This window comes from Dromaius novaehollandiae, chromosome 2, assembly GCF_036370855.1.
Source record: "Dromaius novaehollandiae isolate bDroNov1 chromosome 2, bDroNov1.hap1, whole genome shotgun sequence".
Lineage (NCBI taxonomy): Eukaryota > Metazoa > Chordata > Aves > Casuariiformes > Dromaiidae > Dromaius > Dromaius novaehollandiae.
Genome location: NC_088099.1, coordinates 46,751,745 through 46,770,888, shown reverse-complemented (window position 1 = coordinate 46,770,888; position 19,144 = coordinate 46,751,745). Strand labels below are relative to the sequence as shown.

At 36.1% G+C, this 19,144-nt stretch overlaps 1 protein-coding gene across 2 annotated transcripts in view; it reads right to left on the bottom strand.

The window, feature by feature from the left end:
• COL28A1 (collagen type XXVIII alpha 1 chain) overlaps window positions 1–19,144 on the bottom strand; it is a 100,824-nt gene that overhangs the window by 22,853 nt on the left and 58,827 nt on the right. For both annotated transcript variants that reach the window (XM_064506376.1, XM_064506375.1), the window contains 10 exons: window positions 18,516–18,584; window positions 17,635–17,703; window positions 16,892–16,960; window positions 15,682–15,753; window positions 13,662–13,730; window positions 12,999–13,070; window positions 12,281–12,349; window positions 9,604–9,672; window positions 5,917–5,985; window positions 4,115–4,183 (listed from right to left, as the gene is read on the bottom strand). In XM_064506376.1, the coding sequence (XP_064362446.1) occupies window positions 4,115–4,183; window positions 5,917–5,985; window positions 9,604–9,672; window positions 12,281–12,349; window positions 12,999–13,070; window positions 13,662–13,730; window positions 15,682–15,753; window positions 16,892–16,960; window positions 17,635–17,703; window positions 18,516–18,584 (696 nt within the window). The remainder of the gene's footprint in view (window positions 1–4,114; window positions 4,184–5,916; window positions 5,986–9,603; window positions 9,673–12,280; window positions 12,350–12,998; window positions 13,071–13,661; window positions 13,731–15,681; window positions 15,754–16,891; window positions 16,961–17,634; window positions 17,704–18,515; window positions 18,585–19,144) is intronic.

Here is a 19,144-nt window from a genome sequence, read left to right as displayed (position 1 = left end):
TCAGATGAATCTTTTGCCCTTCTGGTACCTTTCCTCCTAGGAAGCTATGTAGACAGCAAGGATTCAAAACTTTTTGTAAACAAACAGGGTAAGAAAATTGCGGAGAGGGAGAAAAGCTGTTTGTATTTTTAAGTTTTTTACTGTGTGCCCTCCACCATGTTTAGTCCAGAAGCATGGAACTAAATCACAGATGTGACTCTTTGTGCAGTGCATGCTTTGGTGCAACAGTCCCAAATTGCAACAGCTACCACCATTCACCATTCATAGAACCAATATGTCTTTTTCCCCTAAAATATTTAGCTCTAGTTGGATGAATACACCAATCTAGCTGCACCATGAAAAATAAACTTATCTTTTTTTAAAATTAAAATACAAATTAATTTTATCAGAAGTTTTTAGTTCTTGATTTTTTAATTTTCTGACAGATGCTGTTAGATAAGCAGTTCTCTGAGAGGCCATATTTGATGCTCAGCATCACACTGCAACACAATCAAACCTGTAGATCTGCACAAGACTTTTCACACAAAATTTAACATAAGCATGATTTGGTCTAATTGTGTTATTTGCAAAGAGAGCTACTTCTATGGGGTTCTTTGTACTAGAACTCTTTCTAGAGCAATACGCCACTTCCCCCTATCCCATGGATATAGTGCATTCTGAATCTGTTCCACAAATGGTTTGAGTGAAAACCTCTGCTTGATAAGCAGCCTCCAAGGCTGTCAGCAAATAGTGCTACAGGCCCAATAGGAGTAAGTCTGCAGCTGGTGCAGATAGACCTAATGTTCACACCATATGTAACGTTACATGAGAGGGAATGTACTTTGGCCCTCTTCTAATCGGCTCCTTATACTGCCCCCGCTTTGGTGGTAAAAGTGTGTTAAGTGTACTTCCAGATTACACCCAGTTTAGCGTCATTTGAAGGAAATCCAGGTTGTGGGTTCACGTAACCTGCATGTGCAATTCAGACTAAAACATTCATGCAGATCACCCAAGTAGACTTTGAGTTTGCATGTGCATTTGCCTGAACCAGATTGCCTGCAGATTCTGGGGTCTTGTTCATAAGGCTCAGCTCCCAAAACTACAGAAAGCCCTGTTCTATTAACCTGAAAAGGCAGTTTCTTCTTGATCCATATTTTTTCAACAATCTGCTTCTTAGAATCAATCTAATCCCAAAAATTTTTGTGACAATATAGTTGATTCTATGAAAATGTGGAATATACTTTTAATTTACAAAATAACCCTCATCTGACCTGGAATTCTCAGAAAACACATGATAATAATGATGGCAATGTATCAGCTCACCTTTGCCTAATCTCTTGTTGGCTTCTTTGAAGACAGGGGCTTTGGGAGATAGGTTTCTGTTATTTGATGTTCTGTTATACTATTTCCTATCATAATTAAATCCAATTAAACTATAAAAGTCTCATCTCTTAGTCACAGTTAACTATTTCATTTTTGTTCAGTCAAACCCTGGTTGAAGTGACATGCCTATTTCCAAATTTCTTATTAATCAATAACGTTCAATTGACAGAATCACAGATCATAGTCTGTGTTTATCCACAAAGAAGACACTACCAGTAAACCTCCTTCACTAATATCACAAACGTGCTTCAGCCCACAGACCTGGAGAGGTGCTAATGCTTCACATGCTCTTCATTGATGGAGAAGAGACTGATGAGTAAATGTTGCTGGGATTTGATGCCTTTATAAATATGCCACATATATATATATATATATACACATATATACATACATACATACATATATATATATATATATATAAAATATATAAATAAAATATGAATATACCAAAGTGGCTTCAACTGGCAATGATTTACATCACTTAGAGCTGAAAATGAAAACCGTAAGTATTAAAATAGCTAACAGATTAGATGAGGCTCCAAAGGAGTCAGAAGAAATGGCAGTTAAACAGAAGTACTGAGATATTTTTAAAGTTCTTAGAAATGGATTCCCATGAGAAGACCACAAACTTTTATCTAAATTTTAATATTAGCTTAGAGGCAAAACTCCTGGGAAAAATATCAAACTGATAAAGGAATTAGAAATACAACATTGAAAAATTTCAAAATTTTCTTCATTAAAAATAACCTTAACTATTCTCAAGTTCTAATCAATGTGACCTAAAAAGTCACACTGTAACTACTACAGTATAAAAGTCATTATAAAAATTAGGAGAGAAGAGATTAAGACTAAAATCATAAAAGAAATTGCTTTAAAATATCCCACAGAGTGGTTTTATTTAATGATTTCCTCATTATATATGTGAAATAGGAAGCAGAGAGCCTGTTGCAGGAGAAAGCAAAATAAATATTGCCCAAAAACATTTTTTCCCAAACAGAAAGGACTTTCAACTCCGGTTCCTGGGACATGAGAATTCCCATTTAAAATAAACAAACAAAAATAAAGTCTTAAAAATATATCCCCCTCCCCAAAAAAACAAAACTGAAAGCCATTCATCCCTAGAATAACCAATTGCTTGGCAATAGATATCTGAGAAACCTGGCTTTTTGCTCCTAATCTGCATTAGCACTTATCAAGACATTTCACATAAAGTAATGGAAGGGCTGGCACATGACTTGGTTACTAAAGAGCTAAAAGTAATTTCATTGACGCTATTTGATACAGACATTCCAAACAGAAAATAGATACTGCTAAATTAAACAGATTTTTTTGTATGAGATTATATGTTTGCGAAATAAAGGTAATAGCCTTGATATAATAGTCTTATAAGGCATTTCTTTTGGTACTACAGAAGAGAATTTCATTAAAATCCTAGAATACTGTACAAAATTATTGAGGCAGACATTAAAAAAATAAAAATATAGCTAACTGATAGGTCTCAAAATATAGCAGTAAACAGCAATTCATCTTTAACTATGTCTGGTTTTAGTGGGATTTTGAAGAGTGTTTTTTTTTTTTTTTTAAAACTATGTATTATTTACCATTTTTATCAATGGCCAGGAAAAAGCATGAAATGATCTCAGATAACATTTAAAGAAGGTTAAGAAAGTGGTTCAATTGTTCAGCTGGAAAGAAGTAAATGATCTGACTCTCAACACAGTAAATGTTATCACTACAAAATGTCTGGGGGCATCTTACTTTATATCTGTATGTACAATCTAACATACAGAGAGCAGTGTTTCCAAGAAAAGAAATTGAAAGTCATGACAGGTCATCAAATAAGATGACCTCACACTGTGATGCCATGGTTGAAAGATTACAATCCCCAGAAATTTAAATTAGAATGTCAGTGGGAATATAGAGTTTTATTACTTTTGCATAAAGACTGATGCAACTCCTACAGGAATATCTCATCCCTTTCTACTGTTCAAGAAGGGAACTGACAAATTGAAGGGATTTTAGAGAGAGGACATGAAAATTATTGAGGGGAGGGAAAAATAGTCTCTGTAACAAGACAAATTGCTCAGTCAAAGTAGCTACTTGAAGAAAAATTGGTGGAGACAATTTTTAAGTCAGCAGACAGAAGATACAATAAGATTAAATATAAGGAAGTTTGAGTTAAACAAATCCAAAATGGGAATAAAAGATTTTATTTTATACTGAAAGGAAACCCCTAGAATAGCTGTAGTGAAATTTCTCACAACTGCTATTTTTTAAAACAAGGTTTATGGTTATGTTTCTGAAAAGCAGAAGATAGAAACAAATTTAAGGACATCATAGTGCCTGGCTTATATACGAGATCAAAAAGCAGATCACAAGTTCCTTTTGTTCTTATAAATCATGAATCCATGTAATTGCTGGGACAGACAATTTTTCGGGTGCATAATACTCTGCTGGCATTGGATTCTGATTTCTGCATGAAAACTCCAGTACCTAGAAAAGTCCTGGGTCTTTTCGTCTATGGCAAATCTTTAGATTTGCATCAAATCTGTGAATAAAGCAAGAACTGATTTGCATCTAACATGGCAGAAAAGCCTATTGCGGGCTTATCTTCTGACTGTTATGGAAAGCAAGAGATGAGATTGCAGCATTTTATTATATATATAGCATCCTAATCTAAACCCTTTGGTTTTGGAGATGATTGTCTACCATGTCCACTGTTCAGATGCATGTACTACCATTATACTAGTACCTTCGGTCCAGGATCTCCCACACCTTTTGGGCCTGCTGGTCCTGGAGGCCCTGCTGGTCCTGGAGGTCCCTGGTACGTCAGATGAATAAAAAAGCACATTAGTAGTTGGCCTAAAGGAGTAGTACCTCTGTTCTTCCACAAAAAAGAGTTACAGAACTAGTTATGAATCCCTCCATTTCATCTGTATTTTGTCAAAATTCTTGGTATGAGTGACGTGTACTCAGCAGCAGCCATCCTCAATCATAAGTGGAAACCTGAAAAGACTACCAGACTGTAGAAGAAAAGTCCAGCTCTTGACTTAATAACATTAGAACTGTTCTTAACTCAGACAAAGCAGTCAGAAAGCAGGCATTGCTCCACTATTCACACATTGCAGCCATTACACATTGTCTCTGGCATCCCAGATCTAACCCATCTATGTTTTGGGGTCAGGTCAGAACTGACGTATTTTGGTATATTTGTGTTCAACAGTTTGTTCTGTTGAACTCCCCAGTCAGTCCCTCAGAGCCGATTTAACTGCTCTTCATGCTGCTTGGAGGCATCCTTATCTTCCCTGTCCCAAAACAAGAAGCAGCTTTTTAAAGAAAGACTGAATATATTGATACAAACTCATCTACAAGTAATCACTGTTCGGTTATAGCAATGATCACATGTTCTGCCTAATACAGTGCTTCCAAGCTTCCCTCACAACCTGGTCCTCTTCATTTTCAGGAGCACGCTGGTCAGTTATCACTGGCTGTGTGACCTGGGCAGCACCTGCTGTTCCCACCCTCCAGGCAAATGTTTTCCCTGTCTCTCACAGACACTGTGGAGGACACAGTAGGCAAAAAATTCTTGAGAAAGAACCAAATGTCTGTACTGAGCCTGAGCAGTCATCTCCACCAGCTGGCCAAAACGTACCTCTACAATCATACTACAGGAGATAACTGAATTCAGATGTTGCTGATAAGATTTAGCCTAATGTTGCCTAGACTACACTCACCATGATGCCCCTGGAGCAGGTGGCTGAACAAGGGAGGTCTCACCGTTCAGTTCCCTCTCAGTTGGGTTGTTATTCCATAATACATCAAAAGAGGCAGATGACTGATTATGTGACACAGTCTAGGATACCTGGTTGTCCTAGCTGTGATTCAGGATCAGAATATGAATTGATTCTAATACCTAAGCTGTAAAACATCTTCAACTGGATGACTGAGATTTAGAGTGAGTGCTGATATGCCCTTGTAATGGAATTTGCCAGCTGGAATGTTCAGGTGTTAACTCTCTCAGGAGCTAACCGTCAGAAAAACAAGGAAGGACAAGTCTTCAAAAAAGAGGATCTGCCCTTTAGGACAAAATCCAGCTGAGAAATCAAGGAATTGAAGGCTCCAAGATTTGGTTAAGCAGATCTTATTAGAGATCTTGAAGAGAGAAGGACAAAAAAAGAAGGGGGGTGGGGAGGGAGATTCAAAGCAGTGACTAGATTTAACACATGAGCAAGCAGGCCATGAAGATGCTCATGGCATTACAGTGTATCCCTTTCATGATACTGAAATGAAAGCAGTCCAGTTTATGTCCAGTTGTCACTGCCTGTAGAGCTGACACTGTATTTAGGACAGAAAAGGGCTTCAAAATATATATGAGATACTTAAATTAGCTAAAGGAGGAAAGAGAAGCTTAAACGCACTTAGTTATCTCAAAGTAACAATGACCTCTAAAAACCTAAATATTGAGTTATCATACAGCAATTCATTTTTTGTGGGAATCAAACCACGGGATCTAACTACCAGCAAGGAAAGGTATACAATTAAAATTATACTTACAGCTTCACCTTTGTGGCCATCTCCTTTTGCTCCACGTGGTCCCGGTAGTCCAGGTAACCCCCGGTTACCCTAAATAGAAAAAAAATCAGGCACTGTGCCAGTAACTGGATCATCAGTTATTACCACAATAAAACATGTATTTACAAACATCTGAAGAAACTGTTCAAGATCTTTTTGGAAATATAGAATACCAGTTGTCAGCTCTTGCAATTTGTTTGCAAAGCTCAGAAATCTTTAAGCTTTTTTAATGCAGTTTCAGTTGCTGAAATTAAGATTTCGGAAGAATAAGAGGTCTTACTAAGTAACATCTAATTTCTAGATTTGTAGTTTCAGAGAGAAATTTTCAGAACATTGACAACTTCAGCCAACCAATAGTTATGACTTAAGGTTTTTTTAAGCTATTTTAGTTTAAAGTTATTTTGTTTAAAGTTTAATTTGGTTATTTAGTTTCAAGCTATTCTAAGGGGTTTTTTTTAATTACTTCATGATTTTGGGGGATAGCAGTTGTAATATCTGAACAGTGAGTTTAACAATACTGACATGATATGCCAGCCTTAAGTTATCTTGAGTTATGTTGTACATTTTGCATTTCAGAGAAATGACACTGGTTCTTTCATACAGTAAAGTAAAATAGCATTCTACATGGGAAAGAAAGAAAAGAAAGAAACATAACATATTATATTATAAAAAACATATAATTTCTCTTATTTTATGGTAAAATGCTCTGTATCAGGAGACCATCACTGCTTATGTTGACTCTTCCGCTGACTCCTACTAAGAATTCTGCACATTTGAAAAATCTCAATATTTCCTTTCTCTACAAAAACAAAAGCAAATATCAATCTTCTCCTCTTCCCCCACTTCATTCCTGATTTTCCTGATATTTAATGAGCAAATTAGCAGAACTTACAATATGCTGTTCCTTGCAAAAACAAGAAAGTAAGTTTCCTATGTGACAGTACTGCCAATCAGAAATCTTTATTGCTACTTGTAGGTCACACACCCACTCCACTCCTAAGCATGATATGTGTATGGCCATACAAGGAGCAGTGCGCTCAGTCCCAAAGTGCCATGAAATATAAATGGACTCTAGAAGACAGTGCTGCAGGGTCAGTTTTTAATGTACGTACAGATAACACATCTTGAAGAATTCATGCAAACAGCATTCCTTTCTCCTGTCTATTCCAGACAAAATAAGTACCTAGAAAAAAGAAGTTACAACTGACTGGACAATGAGGGACTGCTATTTCACAAGTGCCTTTTGCCTGGAAGTTTCATCAATAGCGTAACTCTTCAAGAAACTGTGAATGGAGTCCTAATAGCAGCTCCAGTCTCAGGAACTGCTCTGTCTAAGTCCAGTGTCCATGACTGGAAAGCAAATCAACAAATTCCGTAGTTAGATATCCAACAAAATCAGTGTCTAAAGACATCCAAATGTCTTTGAACCTCTCTAGCATAGACACATACAATCAGATCTTCCCAACCAATTTAGTCCTGTCAAGGAAAAATGAAAGAGCTGCTTTGACTCTCCCCAAGGTATACAGAGCAGGTTAGCTCAGGAGGTATGTGAATGAAGAGAAGCAATGGAAAGACAATATTCTGGTTAAGATGAAACTCTGAAACCATTTTAAGAAGGAATTTGGGATAGGGATGCAGGCATGCTTTACACTGAAAGAAAACTGTACATGGTAGTTCACTCATAACAGTACGAATCTCTCCTGTTCTCCAGTCCACAGTGTCTTTCACTGAAAGACTTCAAACACAATCTGATCACCAGATTCAAACTACATCAGCCTTGGAAGATGTTTCTTCATGTTTCCTAAAGAATTTCCAAATCATGGAATTCTGATCCAGTTCTGAGAAAATTTAACCAGCAAGTATACTTTTAGTCCATAAATAGATTTGTAATGGAAAGCCAATTTTACCTTTTCTTCATATTAAATAATTCTGAAATTTTGGATAAAATGAGAAGTGCTTTTTAAAAAACTATTTAGTAGCATTTTTTAACAATAAAGGAAATCATGAATTCATCCTTATTTTTACCTCAAATTCCAGTGCAGTAAAGAACTGCCAAACAGATGTTTTCATTTAGTCTTAGCAGACCACTGTAAACATCAAATACATGTTAACACATTCTCCTCTACAAGAATTGGCTGGTTTTGTCATTAGTAATGCAGTTATAAATCCATTCAGGATTATGTTCCAAATCTGTCATAAATGATGGTTCTCTAGTCCAGACTATTTAGTTTCAATTTGTTTATAGCTACATCCAAAGCATAGAAAAGATGGTCCGGGAATGCTTCTATGATTATTGCCTCTCACAGTTTTGAGGGGTCTAGATAACACAACCACAATGACTCACTGCAAGTCAACAAGGTAAGTGCCATTGTTGTCACTGATGGTGTGTTGATATTCCTCTATACCACCATCCTTTCCAGGACAGCTTTTTAAAAGTGATTTCCTGAAGCAGTAATGTAGAGACAGTTTCTTCTCCACTCTTAAAAAAACAAAATAAAAGATAGAGAATAAACATAAATCTCATATCCATGGTTTGCACTTTCTCTCAACATCCCCATGTGTAAATAAGAGGAAAAAGTTTAAAAATGCTTGCAGATGGGATTTTGCATATCCAGCAAGAAAAAAATGGACAATTTCAGTGTTGAGAAAAAACTTAAAATAACTGGCATAATCAAAACCTAAATTATTATGTATGTATGTATGGAAAACTAGGTCAAGTTTATTGCTTCTTTTTATAGGAAGTGAATTAACATTCCAGATTATAGACAATGCAAGTCACTATAGAGTTGTTGAAAATTCTAAAATATAAGCTGTTGAATGCATATAGATCAAAGGGCTATCCAGCAACATCAAAAAAAGGGTACTGGTCATGACCCTTTTGAAAATGATCCTAGGAGCACTTTTCTTCTGCTGCTCTTCTTCCTCCTGTACACAAGCCAATTCTGTTGAAAAAATTGATAAGCTTCCTCAGAACAATTCTCCTTCTCCTTTGAACAACCTGGTCACTTTTTCAAAGACTGCAATCCCCACGTTACCACTGAATCCTCAGTGTCATCTCTGGTCTTTCACTTGTGTGTGTTGATCTTGCCAGTTAACTTTTGAATGCTTGCATAGTGAGCACGAAAATCCTCCTGAAAACTACTGTACTCCATCCTCAGTGTTGAAATTAAGAATGAAAAAGATATAACCAAGTAAATCCTATTCTGTAACCTAAATGTAAATAAGTACTTCCAAAAGACATATCTTTTAAAGTCATCATGTTGGGTCTTACCTATGTTTTTGAATGCCCAGGATTTGCAAGACTGAAACACAACAGCCAAAATTACTAATACCTTTCAGTTTATACTCACTAAAGAGTATATGTGTCAAAGACCATAGGAGATAATGAAAAGTAGAGAAGAATTTAAAGAACTACCTTCCTAATGAAGCAGATCTCCTGAGGGAAGTTTCAGAAGTACACTGAACTAGTTATTCAACTCATTTTGTGTTTCTTATTTGAATAGATCAGAAGTATATTTTCAAAACTGGCTTAATCTGGAATGATGGAAATGTTGAAGAATTGGTTGGTTACTCTTCTGAAGAACTCGTGCAAGTGGTTTCTACAGTCTAGCAAAAGCTTTACATACGTCTTGTGTTTATGTTCCACCTTTTGTCTCAAAGAATTCCTACCGTTGGTCCCATTATTGAATTTCCAGGAAGTCCATCATCTCCTGGTGGCCCCTTGGGTCCCGGCTCCCCCTATCCAAAAAGAAATCAACCCCAAAACATTTTGGTTATTTTCAGTTTCAACTGAAGTTTTACAGAAAAGAAACAGTATTCAACTCTCTCTCACAATGACATGACAATTTCTGAGCTAGAGACTATGTCACTGACATTTGTAGAAGTTTTTGCTGCCTTAATTCTAGCCTCTCTTATACTTTTGCTTCTCCTCAAGAGCGTCAAAAGGAGGAATAACTTGACAGCTTTAGTTTTCAACTGAAGGTTGAGCATTACAATTCATTTTCCATGGCCAGATTCACCCATGGCTTCTGCCTGCTTTCATGTGCACAACCAAGCACAAATTGGTGCAAGGCAGGCATAACCTTGTTCCTGCCGGAGCACCTAGAGGACAGCAAAAATGACTCAGTGACAAGTGCTGGCACAGACAGACAGAGCCTACACATGCAATGGCTCAGCACTTCAAAGCTGCAAACCCCATATACCAGCTTTTATGAAGACTCAGGAAGAAACTTCATTTTTTTTTCAAATATTATCTGTTACAACTGCTGGTGATCTTAGCTCTGCCAGCACCTTTCCTGGAAAACAATCAGGCTTAGATTTCATTTTTCTGGATGTTATCGCTTCACAGAGCAAAACTTGCCTCCTTCTGGTGTTTAATCTAAGGCAACAGATACTTTACTTCACATTAGGATCCTACAAAGAAGCTTTCAATTTTCAGTGGAACTTGATAAGATGGAAAGTCCGTATCTCAGGGAACATTCACTAGGGAACGAAAATCAGACATTCTATCAAAAACAGCTGTTACCATTAGAGAGAGGCATATGAGAAAAAAAACAGCTATCTAATGTTACTGTCTTTATATTATTAATAGCTTAATGGCTGTCAAGGGAAATAAAACTGTGGTCCCCAAGCATCATTGTAGCTTAAAATAAATAGATTTAAAATAAAAAATAAAACATGCTGATTCCCTACATTAGAAATTTGTAATGTCTGGCTTCACTGCTGCAGATACCAGGATGTTCCAAGAACACAATTACTAGTATTGTACTTCCCAGAGCAGAGAGAGAAAATGAACTTCTCTGTAGCCTGTTATACTACTGAGTGATAGTTAAAAAACAGAGATTCTCGCTTAAACAAAGAAATTATTCTGGAGCTAAAGAGACAAACAATTATCTATTTTCTAAAAATCAATCTGCATTTCATAATTACCCACACAACTTGTTCTGTTGCATCAGCCATTCACATAAAAGGCCTGATCTAAAATTTAGTAAAGAATCTGGAAAAACTCCTACAAACTCCAGTAGATTTTGTACTATGGCCAAACTACTATAAAAGTGATATGAATTGTAATGAAATGAATAAAATCAAAGTGAAAAAGACAATAAGGTCTTCAAAGCTCTTATTTTTCAGCAAGAATTTTATCAGTGGACGATCCTGACCGACTTTCTTGCTTATCCAAAAAGTCGCAGTATCCAGAAAAACAGCATCATATCAAGAAGGGAGACCAGTGCTCTGAAACCCACTTTCATGCCTGCCACGAAATCTGGTACATTATAGTGGTTTTAAGCCAATAAAAGAGACATGAGCAGAATGCCACACTCTTCTCCTTTCTTCCTTCTCTGTGATTGCGTTTTTATTACGTGTGCCCCGAGCTTCCTCCATTCCCTTCTTCATTCCTCCATACACAAACAAGTCCAAAACATGTCCAGCTCCCTGTGATATCCTGTCACCAGCCTAGTGAGCACACTATATATCATACCTACACATGTGTGTGTGTGGGGGGGTAGGCGTATATCTTTAAGGAAGAAGAAAAATGGGGATGAAACGACTTCAGAGTGATAGGATGTGAATTAGGGATTCCTATAGCCTGAAAACTTATCGCCAAAACTTAACAGTGTCAATTAATGTTCAAATTGCCTGCTATATTGTAAAATCAGCAACTATATTCTTCTAAAATAAGAATGGGGTGGCGGAGAATTTTCAAGTTTCTAAAACTGTCAAAGTTAGTTTTACTGTTGCTGAATCTGCATGTTTTACTCTGAACAACAAGTCCCACTCATTTCAGTTAGATTTTCTCCATAAATGCAATGAGGAGGATTTAGCTCTAGTTATCTAGCATATGAGATTTCATTTATAGTAGTATCTACAGGCCAGTTGTTCGCTTGGAAGTGATATACAAACAATCTTTACCAAAAAAATCCTGTAGTTCATCATATAACTCCCTGGAACCATGCACAGAAACATTCCTGCAAGGACTTTCTTGAACAGTTATGAAACTTTTAGTCTTTCTAAAAAATAATTTTTTTAAATGGGTAAGTGAATTTGAAAAGAGAGGGCTTCAAAGTGATTACATAATAAAAATACAATGTGTAAGGATACTATTTTTTTATATAAATGGTTTCAGGAGGTAATAACATGCACTAAGTCCAGCACTGTGTTCAACAGCCTCCAAACACTGTTAGTTTTTGATATTTTCCAACTCTCCTTATATCTAAAATTCAGCCACCTTTGTTTCAACAAAAAGAAATTTTAACTCCTTTGATTTACATTCTTTTAACTTTGACAGAAAGGTGTATTACAAATTTTTCCATCTCTGGTCTTCAGCAAGCACATATCAGATAATCACCTTTGGTCCAGTAGGCCCCTGAATAGATGATCCAGCGACACCAGGTGGCCCTCTCTCTCCAGGTTCACCCTGTTACAAAACAGTATCACCTAGGTTTAAACATACAGTTACATTTCCAGCTCAAGTAGCAGTAAGTATTTTCAAAACTTTAATAATATAAAATAGCTAAACTACTTCAGGGAAAAATGGACAACATTTTGGAAAAAACATATCAATTTATTGCTCTTGTAGAAGCTGTTCCAAGTTTCAAGTTTTACATAACTATTGGTTGAACTGTATATTTGATTTTTGAACTTTAATTATTTTTTTTTGTGTAGAGCTTACAAAGCCAACTGAATAATCTGAACATTTGTATGATTTGGATTTCCTTATCATTCACGGTGATACTTATTACACACAAAAAGGTCTAACAGAAAGTTAATGTTTCAACGTCAAAATTCACAAAATGTCATGGTTAAAGTCACTTGGACAACTTTAATTTAGCTTTTTAGTGCTCAAATGCAAAAAAAGTCTGTAATTTTATGTTTGCCTATCCTTTTTCTCCTCAGCTGCATGTATCATTCAGGGCAAAGGATGGAAATATTTCTGCTTTTCCTTTTTTTCTGTGCAAGTCTCCAAGCATGATACATGTTTGCACGAGGAATTTGTAGGTTACAGAAATCCCATAGGTCCTGCATCAGGTAAAAAGGGAAGGGCTACCCTGAAAGAGCAAGCTTACTTTTGGTCCTGCTGGGCCTTGTACTCCTCTATAACCAATCAGTCCTTGGGATCCTTTGTCTCCTGGGTCACCCTGATCAAAACAAAGCTTTTGTTTAAATCACAACAAAGTTTCATTCACACCTGGCAGATACACAAATAAGCAAAAAAGACAACGACAATGAAGCCCATAACTAGAAAGGTATTTAGATGTTTCACTCCAACTGAGATCTCGCTCAGTTTTAGGATTTGTCCCTAATGCCATAAATTTTACCAGGTGAGACAGAAAAGCATCTGTCTCTCTATTAATACATCTTTCCAGGCTTTTAATTTCGTATTTAGGCATGTAAATAATGACTTAATTTCCCTTTGTTCCTCCTTCTCTCCCTATCAGCATACTGGGGTAATTTGTCTCCTAACTTTAAGAAAAATTCTATACTAAATTTTTAGAAAATCTCTATTATTCAATTAACTTTTGTCTCTGTGTTTATATAGTGTCTGGTTTTGCTGCACTTGTGCAGGCTAAGGAATGCATTCTTCTCTCTCAAGCCCTTTTAAATCATCAGTTAAAATATAATTACTTCTTTAAGATATAATGAATGGAAAGATAGGCCAAAAACTGAACTCTCATAAAATAGGTCCATCTAGTTTGTACTATTTCTCAAGTGAGCATGTTAAGCCATACCTTTTGGCCTACATCTCCTTTGCCAGGGGGTCCTTCTGGGCCTCTTGGACCTTGATCTCCCTTTTCCCCCTAATAGAGATTAGATGGTTAATGAATTTTCATTTAATTATTTTTTCTTAATCAATTAATAAATGGACTTCTGAGAACCAAAGCTTGCATCAATACTTCTCCCAAAAATATCATTAAAAAAATCTGAACAGAATTTTTTTCTGCAAAAAAGAAAATATTGAGAAAGATACCATCGTTTTCTGTCTTCTTAACCCCTCCTCCACCACTCACCTCCTGCATTCATATTCCTTATTTCTACATAGTAGAAAGTAGTAGGCCAATTGCACTTGCATTAATCTTTTGTAGGATGAATTCCATGCATATACTCATATGAAGAGGAGAAATGTTTGCAAATTTATCACAACAGATCTTATGTCGACCAATTCTGAGACATATGATGTTTAAGAAGCAGCAACTTTATCAACTCAGTAGCCAAAACCCAATTGATGCTGCAAGTATTTGCCACAGATATAACTTCAAATAGTTCACAAATAATGCACAGATTATATTATATATAGGAAAACTATCTATCAAATATTTAGGAGTAAGATCAACAAGATTAGTACATCAGAATGTCTGTAGATAATTCAGAAATTGAAAAAGAGATTATAATTAATTTTAAAAGTCCATTTCTGATTCGAGCTGTTGATGAACATGATATTACAGAACCTGCTTTTGTTAGGCTCTGGTCTGAATCCTGTTTCTGTGAGCCAGCTTCCCACTTGCAAATAACTGCGATCATATCTCTGTGCTTACTGTTCACTGCAGGCATCAAACAGTTCTTTGCACTGCCTTGAATACCTGAGATAGCTGCTCAGTACTGACATTTTCGCTCTTAATGAATTATGATAAAAAGATGGTGGCACCAAGATGATCTTTAGAATGATGGTAACGTGAGAGGAAAAAAACAGCATTCCCAAATACAACAGCCAGCTCTAATTTTAACACAACATCTACACTTAATTGTATCACTTGTGATATACTGGGATCTTCATTTCTGAGCACTTTAATAGTAGGTGACTTCAAATTTTATTATAAAACTTAAGTAACCATAAAAATGGTAAATATTTATCCGAAATGGAAGAGTTATCACCTTAGACTGCAGCTGTCAAGCTGGTGTTTGCACTGCCTTCATAGCTGAAATTGTATGGATAAGATAAAGCAAAATGTGAAGCTGGATTCTCAACATGAGATATTTATTATAGATAATCAGACATTTTCTGATTAAAGTCATACAGCTAAAAAATTGAACCATGTTAATTAATCAGTTCAAAGTGTTGGGCTGCTGCTCCCCTCATTTAAGAGCTGCACAGTAGCAAATTTTGGAGGGTCCCTGCATCTTAGAGTATTTTCAAAAATCGGCCAAAGAACTGATTTTTGTTCACTAAGCAGCTCATTCCTTTTGCAAAAACATAGATTTGAAAGCCTCCTTTTAATTTATTCTGAAATGACTATTTTGGGCACTCTGCTTTGCTTTCCTCTAAACTTCTTTCCACCATTTTGAAACTACTATTTTTTTCCCCATGATGGAAGAGTTTCTCTTCAAATCTCAGAATTTCCTTTAGAAATGACCAGCACAGGTTTTAGCTGCCTGTAACAGTTTCTGTACCAGGCTGACAGACTTCAGTCAGTGCTCACAATCCAGGTAGTGTGCCCTAGGTCACACTAATTTGAGCATGACCTCTTGGCGTCAGAGAAACTTTGAGCAGACTGTGAGTAATAGACTAAAGACAAAAGCTATCTGTTGTCCAAGAAGATCACGAAATCTAGTGGCAGTCAATAGCCCACAAAAGGCAGGGGAGCTGGAATAGTTTCTGATTCAGATGGGAGCCCTTAAACTTAGTTAAATTTATTGGAAACTTCCTCTCAATTAACATACTGCCTCTTCTTGAACAAACTATGAGCATGTGCCCTCTCCCAGGAAGAACACCTTGCTATTACATACCTGCAAAGTAATGCAAACTTGCCTTACCTTTCTCCCTGCCTTCCCAGGGTCTCCCTGCAGCCCTTTCTCTCCTGGAAGTCCTGATAGACCTGTATCTCCCTTAGAGAAGAATAGATAATTATATCTGCATACCTCAGTAAGTTGTTCTATTCTGTACAATGGATTAGAATATTAATTAATGTCATACAATATTTTTGCTGTTATTCCCAGTGAGTTAAATATGCTATAAAGTTAGTAATTTTTTCTAATTATACAATCTAAAATATATGTTTTAAATTTATTTCTTGGTTTTGTACTAAATAAATTTGCTTTTATTTGGAACGTAAAAACACATGATTAAATGGTGTTTGTTTTTCTATATGCAAGAACAATATGACAGGAATGTCATTTACTTGCAAGGTCAAACATCTGGGTCTTAAGTAATGATCAACCTAAATTGCCTGTCCAACCTAATCAGTTCTCTTATGCATTTACATTACAGTCATTGGTTTATCTGACCACATATCTTCTGCCTTATTCATTGCATGACTTGGATGACACTAGTAAAGTGTTTGTACCATAAATGAAGTTGTTGACTACAGGGCTACTACCTCACTTGCTGCATAAACTCATCTAGGCATTACTTTTAAGACAGGCCTTGCCACAAAGAGTTGAAACCAGCAGGAATAGATCCTATAGATAAGTACTTCTTACGTGATCCTGGGAAAATTCAGTTAAAACAAAATGGCCATGTCATTTTACCTGTTTTTTTTTTTTGAAATCCTACTTGAAACAAGGACTTGGTATACAGCCTTCAAAAGTGCAGCTAAAGTCAATTAAAGCTGTAAGTCATCACCAGCTCTTCTAACACATGGGTGGTATGGCCACCACTTTCACAGAAACTGCATTTGTTCCAATCTGTACAGAGGAACAGAGGTAGCAGCAGCCTTTCTAACAGGTCTTGGAGTATTGTCATTAGCTTAGAAAACACAGAGACAAACTCTGTTCCTGTTATGGCTGACATAATGATTTTAGGAGAGAGGGTGAGAGCCCTAGCACAGCAATATGTGTTTAAAGGATAAAACTGTGAAGTTAGAGCAATATATGTCACTGAAATCCTTCCTTATTTTGATCATAGTCAATTTATACAAAAAAAAAAAAAAAAAAAAAAAAAAAAAAAGCCCAAAAAACTTCTCTGTAGTTTATCAGCAACCTGGGAAAGAATGAGAAGCAGTAGCAGTTAAAAAAATAGGCTGACCTTAAATCCTCGTACTCCAGTTCCTGGAAGTCCTGGCTCTCCTTTTTGTCCAGGTTCACCTGGTTGACCCTAGTAAGAAAGAAATCTTTTGTCTGGCAAATGAGTATAGTTTAGCTTCATTCATTACTTGTACAACTTCACTAGTTGCTTTAGAGATAGTCAGATTTTCAACTCAGTAGTTTTCCACTGTAAAAATCTATTCTTTCAAAACCACAATAACTTGTAGGACTTCATCTACTTTATTTAACTTTGAAATGGGGAAAAAGTCTATGTGAATCATTCAAACTTTCTCATTTTTGTTTTAACTCTCTCTCTTAAATACATTTTATATTTTTCATTCTGTATCAATATATTTAAGACTCTTTTGTCACTGAAAGAAAGGTGAGTCCAAATAAAGAAAAATCAGAACTTCTGTATATGGCACTAAACTCATTTGATATGAACATATCTGAAAGATATTTTGTTTGTAAATTTGTGTTCATTCAGAACCTAAAATCCACATTCACAAAGCTTTTGGGCTGGAGGCTAAGCAGAACCCATATGCTGTACTTGTGGAACACCTTGATAACGTTGGAGCTTTCCCCTCAAAGATCAAAGCTGAACTGCTATCTCCAATGAACAGTTACATTTTTCACTTCATCAAAACACGCTCTTGAAAAGCCTGGTGAAGATATGTTGATTCTTGCTGCTTGCTAGTGCTTGCTGCTTCTTGCCATTTTTTAAAAACATGTCTGAACCATTACCTTTGGACCTGGCAGACCAAAACCTTTAGATCCTTTTGCCCCAGGGTTTCCTTGTGGACCCTGTATACCCTAAAAAACAAAATAAACTAGTTAATGCAACATACGCTTCCACTCTTGAAATTCATCATCCATTTGGGGCACCTGATTTATTCCTATACAAATTATTGTGCAGATTAGACCCAATTTCTATTTTCTTGATTCTAATACCATTCGAATCCATTGGGATCATTTATTTCAGCAAGCTTTGGCTAAAGACTAGTTTGATACATTTTAAAATGAAAATCATTGTGAGGCTTCTAATGTCTCAACATCAGAATTAGAGCTTTGATCGAATTAAAAAACAAAAAATGCATGCAAATGTTCATTATATCTCCAAAGTATAGGCCCTGATCCTTTTTCTTTTGAAGTCAGTAGGAAAACTATTTTCCTTTAGGAGAGCAGTAGGGCCCATGCACCCATCCTTCCTATCCATCAGGGTTGAAGAAATAGATGAACAGGATTAGAATTAAGACTGGTTCTCATAAATATGAGATACAGTCTGCAGTCTATCTGATGAAATTCATCACGTTGCTGCTATTGCCAATAAAAAAAAAAAGAAAACATTTAATTCCGAGATGTAATAACTAGAATTAACTTATGTAAGACAAATTATCCCCATCTATCTGATGACAATGAGACTTCAGGGGGAGTACTGTATCCAGTCTTGGTTGCGTCGCTTTATGAAAGAACCAGACAAAATGCAGGGCAGATTTCACACGGGAGCTAGGCAGTTTATGGGCTCCCTCTAACTTAAAAATGGAGTAGACAAATGTCTGACTCAGCTCATACCAGTCAACTTTGTCATATGTGCAGCTGAACGTCTGTCCCTGTCTCAGACTTACCTGGCTTCCTGGATTGCCTATTCCCGGAGGTCCTGCTGGGCCCTGTGGTCCCACTTGGCCTTGTTCACCCTATATTAAAAAGTCTGTAAGTATTCCAGGAAGCTAAATTGCAATAATATATGTCAGCTGATCAACATATTTAAACTGAACACACAACAATAGTCCCCAAGCTGTCTTATCTTGAAGTTTGCTACTTCAATTTGATTTAAATTAGTTTGGAATAACTAAAAGTCTACCTAGGGCAGTTGATGTAATAAGAACATAATACACTTTTCTACAAACTACATCTCATTTATAACTTTGGACTATCACAGCTATAACATTATAGTTAAAGTAAAAGATAGTAAAAGTAAATAGTAACATAGTAAAAAGATTTGTGATTTATCTTTACAGACTGAGAATAAATGTAAAGACTTTCTTGTACTGAAATATACACAATTGCTTTTGCAACACTCAGAAGAAAAACATACAAGTATAAGCTGAAGGCAGAGAACATTTTTGAAAAATATTTGCCAAGCCCTCACAAAAACACTGATTTAGTTACAGACTATTGTGAATAACTTTCACCAAGACAGTGTAAAAGATCTATATGAAAAATTGCTGGGAAGATGAGTTTAAATTATTTTGAA